The 21,039-nt window shown below is 42.0% G+C and overlaps 1 protein-coding gene across 1 annotated transcript in view; it reads right to left on the bottom strand.

Annotated features, from left to right (window-relative positions):
• Positions 1–16,564: 16,564 nt before the first annotated feature.
• The window catches only part of T265_02542 (hypothetical protein), a gene marked incomplete at both ends in the record, with an annotated part of 120,307 nt that continues 115,832 nt past the window's right edge, over positions 16,565–21,039 (bottom strand). Inside the window, one exon of the mRNA XM_009166805.1 lies at positions 16,565–16,741. Coding sequence (XP_009165069.1) covers positions 16,565–16,741 — 177 coding nt within the window. The remainder of the gene's footprint in view (positions 16,742–21,039) is intronic.

Raw genomic sequence — 21,039 nt, 5'->3', positions numbered from 1 at the left:
ATAGCCTCCATGTTTCCCAGCCAACCGGAAAAGCACCTTGGAACGCCTAACCTGGGGCTGTGTTGCCGATACACGTTCTACGGGGAAAATGTAATATCACTCTCTCTAACATCCCCACACACACTGAATAATTTTCTCTAATAGATATAATCGACACGTCTGCAACTGTGTCAGTTTGTTGTTGTTGTGTCGCACTGTATGGACTGACTAGTTGAATGGTAAACTTAGCAGCAGTCAGACTACACAGAGACTAGGCACCCACAATCTTGAGGATACAGTGCCCACAGTTCTGGAATTCTAAACCATTGCTAGATCACCACAAACCTTCTAACAGTGAGTCACTTGTATTTCGCCTGCTTGCCATGCTTCGGGTTATAAAGTGTGCTTTGTCTTCCTTCTCCCATGATCGGGTCTTTGCGGTTTTGTATTGTAATGTTTCAGTCGGTTTTGACGTACATAATTAGAACAGGCTCTGGAACGGAAAATACACACAAAAGTTTCCTTTGGAAACAAACTGTTTATGGATTCGCATGCTTGAGCTGATGATTCAAGCTGGATTTAACATGGATACATGCAATATATTAACTGGAAATGATGTGTTGATGCGTTGTGAAGCAAAGGTAACTAAGAAGCAAAATACCACAGTACAGACAGACCTTCGACCATTTTATTTCAAGTTAAAACACGCCCAAACGGAATCATTTCACAGTGGAATCAATCACGGTGTTTAGCATTCTAATCGAAAAATGACCACACCCAACTTACGTTGCAGATCCATCCACAAACCGCGGCTACCAATGCCGTAAGTCGAGTCCTAATTTAGCATCGGTTTACTGAATTCAGCGGACTGGTTTTGCTATTGGCTTACTGGTGGTCTTGGCATTATTTACTGCTCGATAACTAGGAGCTCACGTTTTGTGAGCGAAGGGTTTTCAAACTGAGATTTCGTCACGATTTTCCCGTTTGTTTTACACAAACTGACCTCACTTAGAGGATCAACTCCCAACCAGAATCGCCCATTCAGCCCATGGTCCAAACAACATTCCCTCAGCGAACCCCACATCCTCATTCCATTTTAAACAGCTTGCTATGAGCCTTACGACGGTGAGTTGCTTGGTTTGCGTGGTGCAGCGTGTTGTCAGCACTAAGACAGCGATCACCCTTCACTTTCTGGTGATGCCAGTTGATTTTGCAACCAACCTGGCACTCTTCAACACAAACATTCTCAGTGCAAACAATCACCTACCTGTGAATGAAACTTGTTTGGTATCTGTCCTAGACAGACATTGCCGATTTGTTTCCCCATGGCTAATCCAATCAAAGGTTATTCAGCACGAGGTATCGTGGTCAAAACACATTCATTCATACCTCGACTATCGATTGATGATCTCCCACGGGAGTCAGTTGGGTAACATGTTTACCCCAGATTAACCGACAATCAATTGCATTACTCATCATAACTGGGATGTACCAGTTTGTATCATTCGGTAGGACGTATCGATGATATCATCACTACCACCAGTGTCCCTATCGCACACACTGATTTAAATTCCTCATTGTGAAGATTTATGCACGACAACTAACAAACTATTTGTGCGTTTATTCCCAATCGCCCTCGCCGTAATCGCGGAGAAAGAAAGTAAGAGTATGGAGGACATTATCGCTTAATTTGTTCCGTGATCTCGGCGAATAAACGGTTTGTTTGCAATTGCTTTGTTTGCCACCAACGGTCAGTTTCAGAGAGCGGGCCTCGTTTCACATGGATACACATGTATGCCGGCTGCCCATCTACTGATTCGGACGTACCCAAATGATGCAGTAACATTATTCCGGCTTCCTGTACTGTCTCGCATGCTGAATGCACGTTAACTAGTCGGCGGGTGTTGTGAAACGCATTGAATTTTGCCCAAAATCACCGATGGATGGAACCTCTTTAGGGCTGTAATTCGACTGAGATGTGACAGGCTTGTCCCGATCTGGTTGTCGAATTTCACCTTTTAATCTTGGAGCAATCCTTCAAGGTGTGTAGGAGGAATTAATGCATGGATAGATGCTTCTTCGTGGACCTGAAGTATGGCTTGAATTTGGCCGTTTCTACCGGCGAATGTTTGCCTGTGGGGAGGTGTTGGTATAATTTGGTTGGATTAGCGTATATTGCATGCTGGTTGAGTTTTTCTCTACCTGTACGCCGGTATTGGCAGCAAGCCTGGAAACCATTTGTTTTTTGGGTGGTTGACACAGCGTTTGCTTAGAATTGGTGTCCTTCTAGACGATTTCGTTATTCAAAACGCGTCTGATCCATTCTGTTTTTCTTGATGAGAATCCTTACGCGTTTTTAAGGTCGTTATCGCTGTTGTTTCCGGTGTAGGCGACTTTTAATCCCAGGTTTCTGAAAGTCAGTAGACTGGTTAGTTCATTTGTAGCTCAACTGTTATATTTCGGACGCTTCTATAGGTGTACAACATCAATCAGTAAGGTAATGGTTGGCACTTTCGAGGCATACAAGACGCCACTGATCACAGGTACGAAATGAATGTCAGTATATATCTGTGAATCAGAGTGAAAGTGTAGAAATAAGCTGAAAATTTGCGAAACGCACACAAGATAGTCGGATACGACGTCGGTGGGAATGCGTTACTAGAATACGATGTCTTAGAAATTAGTCAAGCCATAGGTAGCGCGATCTGTTGTGCACTGATGAGAGCCTTTGACCCGTGTATTGTGACTCCTTCTTGTAACTAGTTTCCTTTGGCATGTGGGCGAAAATATTTTGACGGGTTCAATTGAGGACAAGTGAACTTGTTGAAGCAGTAGTTTCCGCAACTATAATAAGTGACGAATTATGCATGCATTGCAAAAATGTAGATAGCTTCCTCCGGCTAATACACATCTACCATTCGCCTTGTGTTCCATCAAGAAGCCGTAGTGAAGCGATTGCTGGTTTATTACCTCTTAAGGTACAACGGCGTGTTGTCCAATCTAACCTTGTAGTGATGTTGAAGGCTTTGATCGGTCACACTTCACCTGGACCGTGCTGCTCCACTACACTTCCTAGTTTTGCGATCACAGATGCTCAAATTTGACGTCGATCTTAAAGCTTTTGAGAACAGGCGAAACGAAAATAGGGATGGGTGTTATGGATATGCCTGTCGTTGTCGGGCGCATGATGGCGTGGACAATTGTCTCGAACCAGCTTCTTTCAAGTTCACAGTGAACTGTCTCTCTCTTCCAGTCTAAACACTCAACACCCTCGTCAACGCCCATTGATATGTGGATGAGTGTATAAGTATACATTAGCAATGCGCGTTTAACGTAGGATACTAAGCAAGTTCAACTCTCATAGTGGTGAACTCTACGTAGAAAAATTATATGGTCCAGTGGTGAGTTCTTCCAACATATCCGTTGATAGTGAATGATCAATCAAACGAATTTACGGTAAAAATTTTCTCTGCCTTACTGCATTAGTTCGAATTTCATTGCCTCGAATGATCAACCAATCAGGTTACATTTTAAGCAAACGGAAATATCTCATATCTACTGTGTCCTATTCAGAAGGGATAGAAAGCAAACGGATGATCAATTAGAACATTGTGGCGACTTGGTAGGATAAATCAACCAGGTTTCATCCACACTACTGGTCACAGAACAGTTTTTGCACGACAACGTTATAAATTTAACCTATTATTTGCGTTTGTCTGTGCAAATCATTGAAACCTCTACAAATTTAAACGCTTACATGAATCAAAACAGTCTTCCTGTAGGATAATGAAAATTCCGGAATGAAGCATCCAGAAGAGCTTAGGAAACGCTTGTGACCAATCACTTATACACCTGACTTCTCTGGATCAAAACTGAGTGAGTGCAACACTGACTTACGACCGTAAGATCTAGGCTTTCCTGCTCTTGTCAAATTCACTGATTAAGTAATGTGAGTCCGTCAACCGTTACAACAAACCACATATTATAGAAAAAAGGAACGCATTCGTCAGCGTTAGTTAGAAGAATCTTGTCCGGTCTCAATATGTACTTCATACGAGAAGCCTTTCGCTGTTGGATGTCGAATCATGTTTTCTGGTTCGGCCTCAGCAACTGCTGAGGGCTTTTTTTCCGTTCGACCGCCAATGACACTCGTGCACGTCAGATCAGCGCCTTCAACATTCCACAGTAAGCTGAACCGATACCTTGTATATTTCAGCTTGGTGTAAGTCGATGCCAAAAAATTAGTATTGAGATGGCAGCAAGTCTACGATAGTATCTCTCATGTTTTTCAACTTATCGCAATCTCAGCTTCTAGCGCTCGCGCCACCTACACTTTTGTATATGCTGCGGGTGCAACAATATTAGCTAAGCTAAATACATACACAGGCTAGGTACTTCTTTGTTGAATATAGGCCACTGCCGTGGGACTAAAAGAAAACAGAATTCTCAATCTTTTCAGGCAACTTCAAGAAATTGGCGGGGGGCGTTTCGGTATGAAGATTTTATATTCACAGTGAACTGCAAGGAATGATGAGCTTAACCTGCAATAATGAACTAACGGTTAGTGTTAGGATGGATACAAAGTCCTCTTAGTCTGACTGCAAGAAAGCATTAACCCCGAAATCAGGTAAACGGTTTGGATTAATTGGATTAAATTAAGTGATAGAACATTACTGTTACTGGTAGGCGAGAATTCATCAAAAAATTTTCATTTCGATCATATTAAATGAGTAGTCACTGAGATAAAGGAATCGACCAGGTAGCAATCACAGAACATTCACGTTGCAAGCCAGGTACTAAATCGAGTGTAAAGAAGGTTTTGAATATGTTGCTCAGTACCCTGATGAAGAACCAACCTCTTCGTGTTTGAGCTTACAAAGGTTTATGTGAGTTGAGGAAACCCTGCATCTGCGATCACAAGGCCACAGTAGACCGTTCGGCATTTCGTTAAAGGTCTCTTTTTTAAGGCGCTTATTCAGGCGATGGACTCTAATCACGATCTTTTGCCCCAGTCTTTCTTATTCATCCTGCTCTCAAGTCATATGAAATTCCCCCTCGCGAAGCTTTTTTAGCAACGGAGAATGAGATTATTAAACCCCGATGCGCAAAATTAATTTGAATTTCCAATACAGACCAGATGACTCACTTTGCTCCCCGTTTGGATTTGGTTTGCCTTGGCCTAGAATGGGAACTGAACAGGACAAGTCGATGAAAATTAGTTGGAGTGTCGGCCATTGAGTCAGACAGCCACTAACTAGGTTCGATCAACTCACCCTAACATTGAGTTGGCCTCAACATTCATTCAGAAGCACATGCTAAGCGAATCACTGAATTTGCCGGAGTTTCTTGAACTCCTCTGGAAATTTGAAACATTGCATTCTTTCGTGTGCTTTGTAAGCATATAGTGCTATACATTTTTTTCGGATTCTTTATCCCGTGGGAAGAGGTCTGCTGCATTTAATGAGGATAAGAGGATATTTGTTTTTTAAGACAGAATCCTTCGGAGGATTTTGTTGGTCTTCCGGGTTTCATAAAGTTCCGATTCCATAAATAGAATAAGCTCTTTCCCTCTATCAAGCACCCACATATTTCTGTCGAACGATTTATGGGCTGATAGAAGTATAATGTTTAATCTTTGCAAACAAAATGCCATCCTGGGCGTAAGAACACGACCATCAAGCTGCAGCAATGACTGTGTTATTTCTTGGAGCTCGTTTGTGCTTTCCTTAGGTACTCCAGACCACAATCCAAATTCTCCCCTTTTGTCGCTATAACTGCACGTTGTACGTTCAACACACCCGCAGTCAGTTAAACCTCCTACTGTGACATTAAGCTGGTCTAAAGCTGTCAGAGTGACCGCAATGGAGTCGCGGATTCTCCATAATACACTTCTAAGGAGTAATGTAAACAACTGTTGTAAAAACACTAGATGGCTGCTAAACCTTGCTTGAAACCACAGAATGGATGCCTTTTAAAACAAGTTCAGAACATGTGCCATCTACAGTTCGTCCTACAGTGTACAGATTCTTGATTTGTCTCAGTGAGCGCCCGAGATATAGCCGGTCCTTTCATGGGTTGGGAATACAGTTGATCAAAAGTCACACTGGTCGTTCGAAAAGAAAACTTCAGTTTATCATTCTCTGCCCAACAAGGAAGTCTCTTGGTGGACGTTTTCGAGGTAGTTCTCCTTTTTATCTAGAAATCGACTTAAAGTATTCAGGGAGATTTGTAGTCAAATGACCATCGTAAATCACACTTCCTCAAATATATAACCTATCTTCCATACCGAACATTAATTTGGGTTAAACTCGGGGTCAACGGACCTCCAACATACCGGTGGAAAGTAAATCTTTAAGAGAACTAGTCATCGGAATGTTCCAATGCTTCATCCGGAGACATATGTGCAAAGAACCCAAGGTTTATTATATCAGGTGCTTTGCTGAAATATATTCTCAAGGTTTATTATTCCCAGGTTTATTATTCCCAAGGTTTATTATATCAGGGGCTTTGCTGAAATATATTCTCAATATCTGCAAAGTTTCAAAGATAATTAGTTTGATCTAACGTGCTTCGGGTTGCGGTTAGGTTCAAAAATTTGTTCTTCACAGAGCTAGTAGGATATCGTTGCTAGAGCGTGGGGAGAAACTCACAAAGTAAATAAAGGGCAACCTCATCGTTCAGCATTGGTTCCAGAGATCACAGCAACAGCAGGCTTAAGTAATCACCTTATTTCGGGGGGTATGGTGTTCTTGCGTAAATGCTTAAGTCCTATTTCTATTAGCGCCAGCGCAAGCTGCTCTATTCTTGAAAGAGGGTCTAAAGAATTTGTAAAACCAATTGAGGGTTCTTGACACATCAGGAGATAAAGAAGCAAAACAAAATGGAAGAAACTCCGACCTTAGTCGGATTCGCGTGAATCCGCTATTCAATCTGAATCGGATCTCAAAATATCATCTGGAATTTCAACAACCCAATGTGATCCGTTTCAGTGACCTCCGAAAACTATTCGACTTTATTTAGGGAATTTAATGTGATGGTGTGCCGGAAAATCGATTTGCTTTACATAGTTTTTCATAGTAAACTCCATTATTCAAGGTTATGTAGAACGGAGTCGCATGTTCGCGTTAAACCATAGTATGCGGCAAGTTAACCCGCAAGTTTACACTAATGGTTTACTAATTTGTGACTGGCTGCAAATGTTGGCCGGTACCAAGCTAATTTCTATAGACTGCTTAACACAGTTACTCTGTTCAAGACAGGAAGACTATACCGTCCAACACAATCATCAGTGGACAACTATAATTAACTTTTTGCTCGGAAGTGGCCCGGCCAGTTCCCTGGATTCTATCACTCTACCGAATAATGATGCAAGTATAGAACTTCACAACTCACCGTTTTCAGCGCGTTTCGCTTGCCCTTCATACCTTCCGAAGAGTATATCATCTGCAGGTGAAAGTGGGTTTGGAATAAACAACAGATCCCTCATTTTGGGAAAAGATAGCTGCAGATGCTGCCGACCACCGTTTCGTTTTCGCACAAAAACTTCGTCAGACCTGGTAAGCTAGTTGCTGGGTTTATCAGCTTTTAAGGCCAACAGGAAACCAGTCAGTGAGTTTCGTCTGAATCAGTAAACGAAACCAGTGTTAAACTTCGTTTAAAGGTTCATTATAGTCAGTGTTGATAACTGCATATAAGGATGGATGTACAGCTGAACATTTTGGAAGTAATTCTGGTTCAGGGCTCTGTTCCTCCTATCTTTGGCTGGCCACTTTCCTGATCACTGTTTATGAAATTTGTTGGAGTTTTTAGGTTGATATGAGCCAACCTATTAGCGCCAAGGGTTGGGGAGATTGGTTGTATTTTCGTCTGGTATTAGTTACTACTTTAAGCTCGAATCACGGCTATTGTACTTCTTTGTCTGCCGACAACTGCGCATCAATTGGTATCATCTCAGCGGATTTCCAACCGCTCCACAACGCAACTCCTTCTGTTCCACTTACACTGGAATGCCTCGGCTACTGGTCCGCCCAACCAATATCCAGGCATCAAATACCGCCGTATAATCTCATAAACGTTTTGTGCCTATCGGCTGTACGTATAGTATGTATGTATAGCATGTAATATGCAACAGAAACATAGTACACTGCAATCGGACTTAATCTAGCTACAAAACACTCAGACGTAACACATTCAGTCAAACGGGCACAATGTGTTCCAAATCTGAGCCAATTTCTCACAACTTCCCTCATAGACAACACAGTCTCAGCTACCTCTCCCTTTTGAAGCAGAGCAAATTGTTGGGGTGGGCAAACTAATATGTGATCGTCGAATCAAAGAAGAATATGGGTCTCTAAAACGTCCTCTGATTGTGCAACAGTCTTTTCTTCCGCACCTATCCATTTATTGGTCAACATTTCTGATGTGTGGCTCTCTAAATTTTTCTCTCCACAAACTATTGTAAAGTGGTAACACTTTGCTTTCTTTTACGCAGTTCCCAGTTCAGGGAACTGCTTCAACCCTGAGGACACTATCGGAACCAAGAAGTGAATTGGATCCAGTATTGAAGAACATTGTTACTACAGGATATTATGAAAAGTGGAAGGAAGATTTCCGCCAGAATACATATACAGAAGTTCCAAACAAAATCACACGGAGCAAAATTTATCCAACCTACTCCACAGCCTCCTGGTCAACATCCAGCAGGCAGACGCGAATCACGAAAAATGCGATATTACCAAAATTTAACCATGGCCACAATCCTTTGATTGTCCTAGTGGTCATTCTTTTGGGGTTTTTTACTAATTGTCATCTTAACTGAGGGCGGAACTATTTGTTCCCATGTTTGCTAGAGGATTTCGTAAATGGCGTTTTGCGTTTTCACCTGATACTGAAGGGCTTCAAACCTGTGGGACCCAGAATGATTTGTGAAATGCAGCTTCACTACTCATGAGTAGCCAGGTTCTGTGAAGAAACTATTTACCGCACCAAAGGTGCATTTGAGAATTCCTACTAGGTGGTCTTTTGGATTTAACTTGATAGATGAGTCCTGATAAATCAGAACACCATCGTAAGTGACTCTTTGGGTACATATTTTGGTCCTTGTATGGAGGATGCCTTAATCTTGTCGTCTCACCTAGCTGAACTGGAAAACCCCAGTGATACGCAGGAAACCACGTAAGGTAGGGTGGTTCAAGCGAGGTTTTTTCGTGGCACCGTTAAAAATGAATGAGATCTTATAGCAGTGTTTCAGTTGACACGAGGTACATCACTTTATTGATGGAACACTACTCATGACACTGATGGACATTCAATGATATCGCACTGCTGGTTCGCTATGCCCGAGCTGACCAGTCAGGCTGCCTCCAACTAACCAGAATTAGGCTAGTGTAGATTTTGGGATTAGTAAGCCAAGGATGAATGTCAAAAGACGGTACCGAGGAGTTCTCATGAAATGTATAACTATGTGTGACTAGTTACACCAAAGTAGGTCTATGTACGACTGACAGGATCTTCTGATATCCAGCGAAGGGCAAGCTTGGTGTTTGTCCAAACGGAATTCATGACTCATGATCACATTGGAAGATAAATTGAGTTTAAAATACGGGGCGGTGACATTTGAAATCAGCCCCAGGTTTGTCACTATTTATGTACTATGAGAAGATTCAGAGGCTAAAATTCAACACGGATACCCTTTGCTCTATTAAGTTTTTCAAGAGCTTCATTTTCCCGTTTAGATTGCAACAATTTGTTTCTGGATAGAATAGTTGAACAGATGGGGTTCAGGCATCCCTCTTGTCAGTTTATTGTAGAGGGTGTGTGCTTTGTTCCCATAACATTTTTCGTCACACACTTGCTGACACAGACGACCGATGCTACAGCACTCAATGAATATGGTCTCTGGCTTGTCTACAAAACTTATTTTTTTATGACACATTAACGGTGACTTCAGTTCATTGGCTCTACACAATCTATTGCCATACAGGATATCCGGTCTAATGTCATGACAGTGACGTGATTCTCTCCGTGTGGGTTTTCAGTTCCACTAAATGAAGTCACAAAAGTCTGTTTGCTGTGGAAACTTTAGTGCGACGTTGGATAGCGAAATGGATGCATAGGAAAAAAACTCAACGGCGCACTGAAGATGTCACCTCAGATAGTGACGAAACGTTTGCAAATCAATTGCTAAGGTCGGTGAACAGATTAACATCCACCTGATCAATTATCACAAACGGGATTCTTATCCAAATAAAACTGTGTAATAACTTAACCGTTTTTCTACAGAGTACAGAGCAACAGAATTCTTCTAAAAAATGCTGAACTTTTAATTCCATCTCATAGGTTAATTTGACTTACCATAATGACACTGACCCAAGGCAATCCATACTTACCGAATCCATCTGGTTGGTTGTAGTACGTGATACCCGGGTATCGAGCTGTAAATTCGAAAACTAGTTATTGCGGAGCGACTTCTGGCGAACCCTATATAAGGTCAATTATCTAAGGAAATTTGTCCTTTTGTGATAGTTTCCAGTTGCTTTGGTTCTTAGGCTATGAAATGTCACCGGGGTACTTCAAAAATTAAGGGATAGGATAGTTGCTTAATGGTTAGTGTCTGAAGAGTAGCAACAAGGCGAGATTGCACGTGCCCTTCTCCACTTCTGCTGACCCTAGCTGCGTTTTTGACACTCCTGCTCGATAGCTTTCACGTTCTGACCACTAATAAGTTAAGTGAGTGAGCAAGTGTCACCATTTACCACTTTTATCGTCACACACTGTGAATTAAAAGACAACCTTGCCAAAGGCTCGTCGGATGAGCAGGTATTGCGTTCTACTATCATTACCCTGAAAACTGAAATACCCAATTTGATGATGTTCTAGCAAAAACAAAATTTATCAAACGGCGAAGCGTATATCTGATTAATTGATAAAAATGATTGGGATGAATCATGCATTATTCAAACGCACCAGAGTTTCGCCGAGCTCGTGTATGGTGTTGCGGTGCACCTGAAAAATCCCACGATTGAACGTGGATGTAATTCTACCCGTTTTTCTGGCAACGAGAAGAGAGACGCGTTCGAAAAGACGAGAAAAACTGTATGGCACGGCATTTTGAGTTCGGACCCAATGTTCAAGGGACAAGATGACTTGATTTTGCCACACAATTCGGTGACATCACAGTTCATGGTTCAGTCTTGGCAGTACACTCAAATATTAGTAGCCCAGGTGAGTTATTTACTTGCAGATCAGGATATTATTGATTTGTTCGCTGGACTTGGCAATTCGCCTACAGATATTTCGTCACCAAGCTTGGAAACATCATCAGTGCGCGGTTGCATGTAATTGTTGCGCATGGCTAGGCTTTTGATTTTTCTTTCTAGGTGTGCTATTCACCAATGAAACTTCTAAGGATGACGTTTGAACCACTGACCATCTACTCAAAATTAATTCACCCCTCGTTGATACAAGGTGTTATTGGTCCGTATTTGGGAAGTGCGATATCCTTCTAGAATCTTCTGGATAATACTATTAGACCAGAGAACGTGGGGGCTTGTTGATCCTGGTCTCTCAGCTGCCGTTATTCGTGCTCATGCTGTGGAAGAACATTGCCAGCCGAGCTCCTCTCGGTACTTCTCCACCTATTACCTGGTACTTTCAGTTTGAAAAGTGCATTCATTTCAGGGCTGAAACAACCACATGGGCACTTGCCTATCTCTGCACATATGATAAGCCAAAAGCCCACTTCGTTGCTGAATCACTTGACTGAATCCACGTAAGCTGATACAGCTTCGAACCAATAGAATAGCGTAAATGATACAAAAATTGTTATGAAGTGAGACGGAAAATCAATCACCTGAAGGGAAAAACGAACGAAATCATACAAAAATTGCCGATATATGGTTGTGTGCCAGCTAGATTTGTCACTGTCAGACTGTCTGCGTCCAAGCGATCTAAAGAGGACGCGCGGGTGAGACAATTTACTCAGGTTTCAGCAAACTCAGTCAACACCTTTGGTCTTAGAGGTCTCGCTTTCTTTACACCGCATCGAAGGTTATTCTGAACACGAAAAACATTTAATACTTTTGTACATATTGATTGTGCAGTTATTATAGTTTAGGCAACAAACTAACAATCTCACCTTCAAAACTGGCAACCATGCAGACAACGGAAATCCAAAGTGTTTTCAAAACAGTGTGCATCATGATGAATTTCGAGATATTCACTTGTGGACAAGATAAATTTTTATTTTATATAGTTGGCTTATTGAGACGCACACACGCTTAAAATGCGGAAGAATTGTAGCTTTTTATTGGATAGGCTGCAAGGTTGGTTTCATTGATGGATATGAAAGATACGTGACTGTGTAAACAAACTGATATTTTGAATGATCACTTGATATTCAAGAAACTTGTGAATGATCGTACTGATATGTTTGAGATTTCAGGAACCAAACAATTAGAACAACTTCTAACATATGTAGCTACTGCACGCCTTAAGTTCCAGAAAGGTTGATAAACGGAGTTAGTTTGATCCTGATTTGAAACTGGTACTTGGTTTAAGCCAGACTGCTTTTGAAAAAAATATATATTCTGGCACTACGTTGAAAAATGGATAGGTCGGGGGCGCTGTCTGTTTCTTGGTTCCTTTACCCAGCTTGCTTAATTCTTCCGATGATTGCTGTTGGTCAGCATAGGGAATGCTTCCATTCCTATCTGTCCCTATTCGAGGTCATGACAAGTTTTATCTCGGAACTTATTATAAGCACGAAAGATTCAGGAAATCTTTTATAAGCAGAAATTTGTTTTTATGAAACTAAGGTTAACTGCTTAGCGAATATAGACTCATTTGCAAGCTAATTTGGTTTTTCGAGATACTCACCTGGAACCCAGTTAAATCTCTCGTTTGTGATGTTGTCCAAATAGAACAGGTTTTACTTTTTAGGTTGGATTGGTCATCGAGTTACCATTGATTCAGTTCAATTTAATTTCAATTTATCAGCTGTAAACCGTGTGCCATAGGCACATTGGTTCCAGCTGCTATCAGAAAAGACGATAACGTGGGACATACAGACAAGTCTTGGTTAGTTCGGGAAGTGGGTAGCTACGTATTGAAGGCGATAGCTTTGATGCACGAGCATCACTTGCTGCGCGATCGGGCCATTCCTGTCAATGTCACTAACCGTTGTTGAGTTAAGCTCTAGTCCCCATCCAGAGAGGCTACAGTTTTCGTAATGTTTCATAATATTTTCGTACTTCGATGCTAGGTCATAAACTGTCCACCTCCCCGTCGATTTCACTCAGCATAGGATTGGGCGAAAAGAGCTCTGCAAAGCAGACGACCTTCAAGCATGAGGAGTACATGTCCCAACCAGCGTAACCTATGAAACGTAAGTAATTCATCTATCGCGGGAGAGGGACTTCTTCTTAAGACCATCTGGAGTACCTCAGCATTGCTAATCCGATGTTCCCATCACCACTGACTGGTACTTCGGAGACACCAATGGTCAAACACTGACATCTTCTATACGCTGTTTGCTCGTAGGGGCCACGTTTCTGATCCATAAAGCAATATGGATCGCCCTGCTGCAGTGTAAACTCTATCCTTGACAGATATCACGTCAGCGCCATAGGTGTCGGAGTTTGGTAAAAGTTGCCCTGGCCTTTCCGATTCGGGAAATAATCTCATCTCCAGCCAGTCCACCGGGACTCATACACCTGTCTCATACAGCTGCCCAGGTAAAGAGTTTTATCAACCACGTCGATTGGCTCATCTGCAAGCATGAGGTTTGGGCTAGATTCCACCCAGTCTTGTAGCAGCCCTTTACACTTTGCGGGTGTGCAGCGCATGCCTCTACATTCGGGGAGGATCTGAACCAAGAAGAACAATGTAGTCTGCATACTCAATCAGGGAACGTCCCGGGAACATTTCGACCCCCGAGGTTTCAGAGGCAGGCAGAGAAATTTCAAGCAACATGTCAATAAAAAAGTTAAAGAGGAAAGAGGAAAAGACGACAGCCTTGTCTTAAACCACTGGAAGTGGTGAACTCAGGCGAGAGCTTCCGGTATACTCGCACGCGTCCACAGGAGCTCATAAGTGAGAGAAATTCGGACGGGACATTTTTGGTCGCCAGACACTGCCAAAGTTCCTGACGATCGATAGAATCCAGAGCAGTCTTTAAATCCAGAAAAACGACCAACGTCGGACGTCTGAAGGAGTGGCGCTGTTCAAGAATTTGTCTCAAGGTAAAGATGCGGTCGATGCGTCCTCGACCAGGGAGAAACCCAGCTTGATTCTCAAGAATCTGTCGCTTCCGATAATCCATCAATCTGCGCAAAATACTGCCAGAGAGAGCCTTAGATGCGACGGATACCAGGCAGATGCCACAATGGTTTTCATATGACGTTCTTGCTCCATTTCTGAAAACTCAGATGACGGTCGAGGAGCTCCATTCGGATGGTATTCTGTTTTGGTTCTAAATTTCCTGTAGCATGGTCGTTAGGCTGTTCGCCAGGACCTCGCCACCTACTTTGAAGAGCGCGGGACGCAGACCATCCGGGCCAGGTGCCTCGTCGTGCTTCAAGATTGATATCTCACGCTGGATTTTGGTTTCTGATGGTGGGTGGTGTCAATGTTCCATTCGGGCCCGCTTGGTTCTTCCAGCGGTTGTGTTGAAAGAGACCAGGTGAACTGTTCTGTGAAGTGCTCAGCCCATTGATCAATGAGGCATTTTCATCTCCACTATTCAGGCCATAAGGCACGCTTAAATGGACTGCATTATGAACAAACAGACGATGAAAATAATATGACAACCGGACTGCAGTTAAACGTCGTGCAGGTTTTGCAGCTTATGGCCATAAAATGATACCATTTTTATTGATTATTCTCTGGTAAACATATGGCAACAGGACAACACTGTCACAAGCAGATGTCATACAACGATATTCTTTAAACGGTGTCCACACATGAACTTAGAGAAAAGTATCGTAGAAGACACCATCAAATCTGACCAATGATGGCGCGAGCGAAATTCGCCAGACAGACAGAACTCACAGAACCCGTGTCCTCTATTGACTACAACAGCAAAATCTGTCGCTTTACTGCGAATGCAATGCCTGCCTTTTTATATTATTGGCTTTCAGCTGTCACCATCATTCAACTCCGCTGCTTGGTCGAAATTTCGATTATTATTCAGTAGAACATGGCATATTTACTATATATCTATCTCTCTTACGGGAGGTAAACCAAAAGCTGTGATTACCTGGTTCATCCAAAGAAGTAACCATTGAGGATAATTTCGAAAATGTCTAGATCTAATGTCATTTTGGTGCCATATTGTGTGAATAGCCACAGAAGATGACTATACATTCCGTAAAAGTCGTACTAAGCTCACAGCCTGATTGCCCGCCAAATTTCTTTGTTGGAAGACACCGCTCCAAAGTTTTTTGTGTCGGCAATCTTATCACAATATTTGAGAGGAATTCTCGACAGACCCAAATGAACTATGCGGTTCGGAAAATGCCCACTAAATGTTCCAGTTCATTTACGCCTCATGGATTTTTATAAAATTTCGAACATTTCTCTTGATTACCCACGGATTAGTTTAAATATTTGAGAGGAATTCTCGACAGACCCAAATGAACTATGCGGTTCGGAAAATGCCCACTAAATGTTCCAGTTCATTTACGCCTCATGGATTTTTATAAAATTTCGAACATTTCTCTTGATTACCCATGGATTAGTTTACAGTGGTGTGATTCATGCAAAAAAAAAAAGAATTTTTATCTCGCTCTTTCCGAAACCGGCGGATTAACAAGAGATGCAAAATTAACGCAATATCAAGATTTTCCCATCCTTCCTCTCTCGCAATACCGTAGAGATTGTTTACATTTTTCGGTATTCGCGTGAACAGATACACAATTGCATGCGGCGGCACATATAAAATTACGCTCTCAGTGCGCTATAACACTGGAATGGTGTTTGGTGCCTCCTTCCTACCGTTTTTCGGGACCCGCAGAATTTTCTTCTTGCCACAAGCAACATTTTCTCTACTTGTGTGCGATCCCCAAAGACTATTGATTTGAGCTCGTCAATTGAACGTATGCCGTTATAATTCTTCGTGAAAACAAAACACTTTGTCCAGTCGTTCCTCCTAATTGCCCAAACTTAGTAATTTTCTCCGTCTATGGAAAGTACTCGTTATTCATAATGAACACCATTTCAAGAGGCATCTTAGTTGCGCAAAACTGCAGTACAACAACCCACTGGAGATTCCGTTCGAAACGGATCCAGAGAGTAACAGAGTTATAGAAACTTTGTTTACTATCCGAACAGCACTTGATTTTACATGGACGTTGAGGACAGATAACCCCATAAAACTTATCCAGCGTTATTATTCCATAAAAGATATTCAGGGGCGCAAAGGTATTCGCATTCGTCGGCATGTTTATCAGTCACCGTTTGATCTTGTCTAATTCACAGAAGAGTTATTTTTCTAAATGGATCGTCCGTCTCGGTCAACCTCCGTTCAATGATTCTTCGGGATATTCATTTACGCATATCCTCCAAACCTCATTGCCCTGCTGGTTTTTCAGTGTGCAGATCCATGCCTGTCACCCTCGTATCGCCAATCCGAACTGCTGAAATTGCAGGTTTGTGGCTTCACTGTTCGGTAACGTAACTTGTACAGCGCTCTACTTGTTGGGCACTGTCTGTCGGGTTTCCATGGTAAACTCATGTCAGATGCAAAAGCATGTCTTTTAAATTCCTACAGGAAGGGAAAGAATGGGACACTTGTTCAGCCTCCGAACTGGATTATCTCTAAAGCTCACGGCAAGCAGATAAGTAAGAAGTACTCAACCAACTGCGCAATTAGGTCACCAGGACTGGTAACGGAATATCTGCAAGCAAGTTACCAAGCTAGGTGAACATATCAACAGCCACCTGACCTGAAGCCAAAACCCTGTAGTTACGAAAAGTCATCATTAGCATGTTGCGTTGCGGCATCTGGAAGGAGATTGACAGTTGCGTCCCATCCACAGAACGAAGGTTATCATATCAAGGGCATAAGTGATTGTCCATAATGATTCAAGGCAGCGCCGCGTATTTAGCTTCAGATTAGGTTGAAGCACTTGTGACGAATTCTGAAAGAAGCGATTTCTCCCGCAGGTGGACCGGTTGAAAAAGTTGTAGGATACCCTGGAGTTTAACGGGAACGTACAGCCTTTTGATTACCTCGCTTACGAGCACCGTGTGCTTTTCACCATGCCGTACGCTTAATCCTGGATATACTATTGGTACTTGAAGTGATATAAGTAGTTAGAAAACGATGGGATTGTAGTGATTCGGCGGCGCCGAATGAGGTGATATTTGGGACAGGAAACTAAAATGTCATAATCGAAATGTTTTTCACTTTCATGCTGTGTGTTTCCAAATAAACCCATCAATAGACTTGAAAAACACAAACCAGAGGTTGGATACATGAGCTATGTACGTCTGGCAGACGGCAAAAATTATAAACGATGAAACGTATATCTTACTCGCGATGACGATTAAGGCAATCGCGGGGTAATTAACAAGGAATAAACAATCTGGTCTCAACGAAACCAACGTAGGAGATTCAGAAGAATCTTGCTCAGTTAAAAGAGCAGTGAATGATGTGTTAAAACAAAGGATTTTGGACGGCGTTGGTTTGTATGGTCACATTACGAAGCCTCAAGTAAGAGATGATCTTTAAGATATTACAACAAGTGAACTCAGTGTGTACTCAAAAAGGAAAAAAAAAACTGTCTGGATAGCTCACTGTGGGAAATTAGGTGTGCAGTTGGCTTATGTCCCTAATGAGATATCACCATTTGTTTCAAACTACTTAACTTTTTCAATCTGCAGTACGCCGGCCAACAGAAATATGAGTACAAGTTAGACAGGCCAAACTGATAGTAAATTCTCTCCCACAACTGGTTCACTTTCAGAGATAAGAAATGGAACTCAATTAGCCAAAAATTTTGGAAAACAAGCTTGCGAACAAATTTATTCCCGTGATTCATTTGCTTGCTGAAACACAACTCAAAGCTCATCATGCAAAATAAAAATTCGTTCTCACACTTATCGATTGGTCACCGCATATAAGCATAACCAACAACCGTTCAGTTGAAATCGTAGACTCGTAAATCGACATTGTCGTTATATCAATGGTTTTGAAGTTTTAGCAGAATGACTTTTCGGTTTCCCTTGAACGATCGCAATTACTGCGGTGAAGGTATTATTACCCGTTTCCGGTAATCTCGCTACAAACCTGCGAAAGTTTTGTCATCCCATAAGTTAGTCACAATGAACCACGAATATTTTTGGGAGTTCCGATCCCAAGCTTCCTTCCGAATGATTAGATTTCATCTCGCTCTTTAAATTCAACTACGAAATAATTCCAGACCGATCCGGAAATCAATGCCAATCGGCCATCAAACTATCCAGCAGCTCAGACTATCTTACCTTTCTAAACGTTCTCTATTCAGTTTGGCGCCTCTGTCCTGACCTTTTTATGCTTCCACAAGCGCATGACTTTTTCATAAGTTTTATTCTCCAACTTAAATGTGTCCTCAAGGAGGAAGCGGAACTGTCCTCCGTTTACAAAGGCCTTCCGTTTGATATCTCTAACAACTTCACTTTGATTTTGCCTCACAAGATTTATGTTAGGAAGGATTACCTGGCTTACCAACGCAATCGCATTAGGACAAATCGCTTGTCTGGAAACTAGCCAAACCTGGATAAGTGGATTGTCTCAATTGACTTTTCATGGTGCAGTGCTCTTGACTCCTCCCCATTCTGTGAGCAACTAATATCAAACTGCCGGATAGCCATGAATCTTATTTTGAAGTCTACTCTAAGTTTCCAACTCTTACCTCTGTGACAAGAAAATTCTATTCGTCACGGTTAACGCGTCTTCTGGGACAAAACGCGAGTGTTTCCAAGCGTTTTCAGCAAGATTTACTACAACATTTGTCATGAAGTTGGATGTTTGATTGTGCTTTAAATGGTGGACGGCGTGATTACCAAGAGATATGTTATGATCGACTTTCTGGTGGCTGGATCCGGTCAATTGTTATTGTTCATAAGATAAACAGGCACTCCTCTTCGCCCTCCATTTTAGCAAAATTTTCTGTCTTTCTTTCTCTGTCTGGAAAGAAAACAATTTCGCATCCATATATAACTTTAGACAGCTAGTTTCACTGGGACCGAACAAGATAATTGTTCCGGAATATTGTCCTTATCTTACCGGAAAAGAGGGTGAGACCACACCTTATTTGATTTCTACATACAGTTTGGTTGCTTACCTGAGTGTTGGATGTTTGTTTGCACCATCCAGTCCCTCAGAAAGGTGACAACTAGTTTCATCTGATAGCCTTTGTTTTTTCTTTCTCTTTGTCGCTCTCTACATGTCTTGAAAAGATATTGTAGGACAAACAATGGAGAGGCGTTTCTTCCGATTTTAAAATTACTCATCGTGAGTAGCGCCAAATGTTTAAGGCTGTGGCCTTAAATGTACGTTCTCTGCAACAAAACTTGGCAGAAATTGTGCTGTGCTAAGTGAATTTCCTTTCCCCCGGTCAAACCCTTCCCTCGTCCGAGCCTGCTGTCTATCGCGTCTACCTTCTAGGCTCGATGTTCATTTGTAGTCCCTCATGGAATTTTAACTCTTGATATGTCGGGACAATTTGGTCGACATCTTTTGCGTGCGCTTTTTGACCATTTTGCGCTACCACGTGTTGTACGCAGGCGCGTGTCGCCGATTAAGATCGATTTACCTTCTTCTCCAGGATTTCTTTGGACTTGCACCAATTTGGGCGACAACATAGACGGAAACTCCCATAAGTTGATGTTTGTAGTCCTTTTATTACGCGTTTTATACATGTAGTACCACATTTTATTGATAAATCTCAAGAATCCACAATTTCTGGCTTGTGATTTTGCGCCTCAATCAAGTGGGCTTTCCCGAACACGTCGGGGTATTCTACAGTAAAGACTGATTGGACGATTTTGGTGGCCTGAAGACTGAGGAGCTTGTCAACTCATTTTAAACTTTCCAAAAATAAGAAATCCCCTAATGATCGAGTTTTGCATCTTAGCCCCCAAGAATGAACAGAAGAGCCATCATGCTCCTGTTTTCCAGCTTCTTCCGTGCCCTTGGCCTCAGTTTGCTTGCCGGCGAAAGCGAAGTGGAGCAAGGTGTAGGTGTATGAAGGTCAAGAATACAACTTCTTGGTTGATTCGTTTGTTATGCGAACTTGTTTATGAGATTTTAAGTTGTGAGATTGTTTGACATTCGCGAACACCTTAGTGAGACCTCATGGATGTGTAGCATGCAACAGTCAGAGGTTGCTTAATCATATTGCCCCTGATTTGTGTCTAACTGGTTAAGCCAGAAGGATCAATTTGCGTTTTGAGGTCACAGGAAGGTGTTAGTGGGCAGTGGCAAGCGTTAGCCGTGTTTGACTTACTAAACTTATGCGCAATGATGCAGCATTCCTGTATGAACATTTTCAAACTTGAGGTTGGCTTCAATTCCTAACCATAGCAAAGCAATAGGAATACCTCACCTCAAATTTACAGCTTATTAAGAAAATAAACCGGCCTGTTCACCATCATTCTTCGACCCAAAAAATCCTGGGCAATATCGCTCTCTTAGTATTTTCGTACGCGTATCTGAGGTCAATGAGGCAATTTTTAGGCGTCAGGGCTTTGGATCAATAACTCGTATCAACTATACCTTATAGCCGGTTACCTTTTAGTGTAACCCCATTCGAATTGATCACACTATGCAGCAAGATGATAATGGCCGTTCCCAAGAATGATGCCGCTTCAAGAAGGATTTCACGCGTGAAGTGATTCACCGTGAAAAATCTAAAATTATTCGTATTTCACTTAAATCCTGTCACTGATACAGGCACATGAAATTATATCCTCCTGTCTTTTTCCTTAACTTGTAACAGCATCTTTGAGCCTGTTTCTTCAGCGACAATAAGTGCGCAGAAATTCGGAGAAGAGACCGGTAGTCATCTTAAAGGCACT

The sequence above is a fragment of the Opisthorchis viverrini genome (genome assembly GCF_000715545.1).
Source record: "Opisthorchis viverrini unplaced genomic scaffold opera_v5_32, whole genome shotgun sequence".
Taxonomy (NCBI): domain Eukaryota; kingdom Metazoa; phylum Platyhelminthes; class Trematoda; order Opisthorchiida; family Opisthorchiidae; genus Opisthorchis; species Opisthorchis viverrini.
The sequence above is the reverse complement of the archived record's forward strand: the minus strand, read 5'-3'. Positions and strand labels throughout refer to the sequence as shown.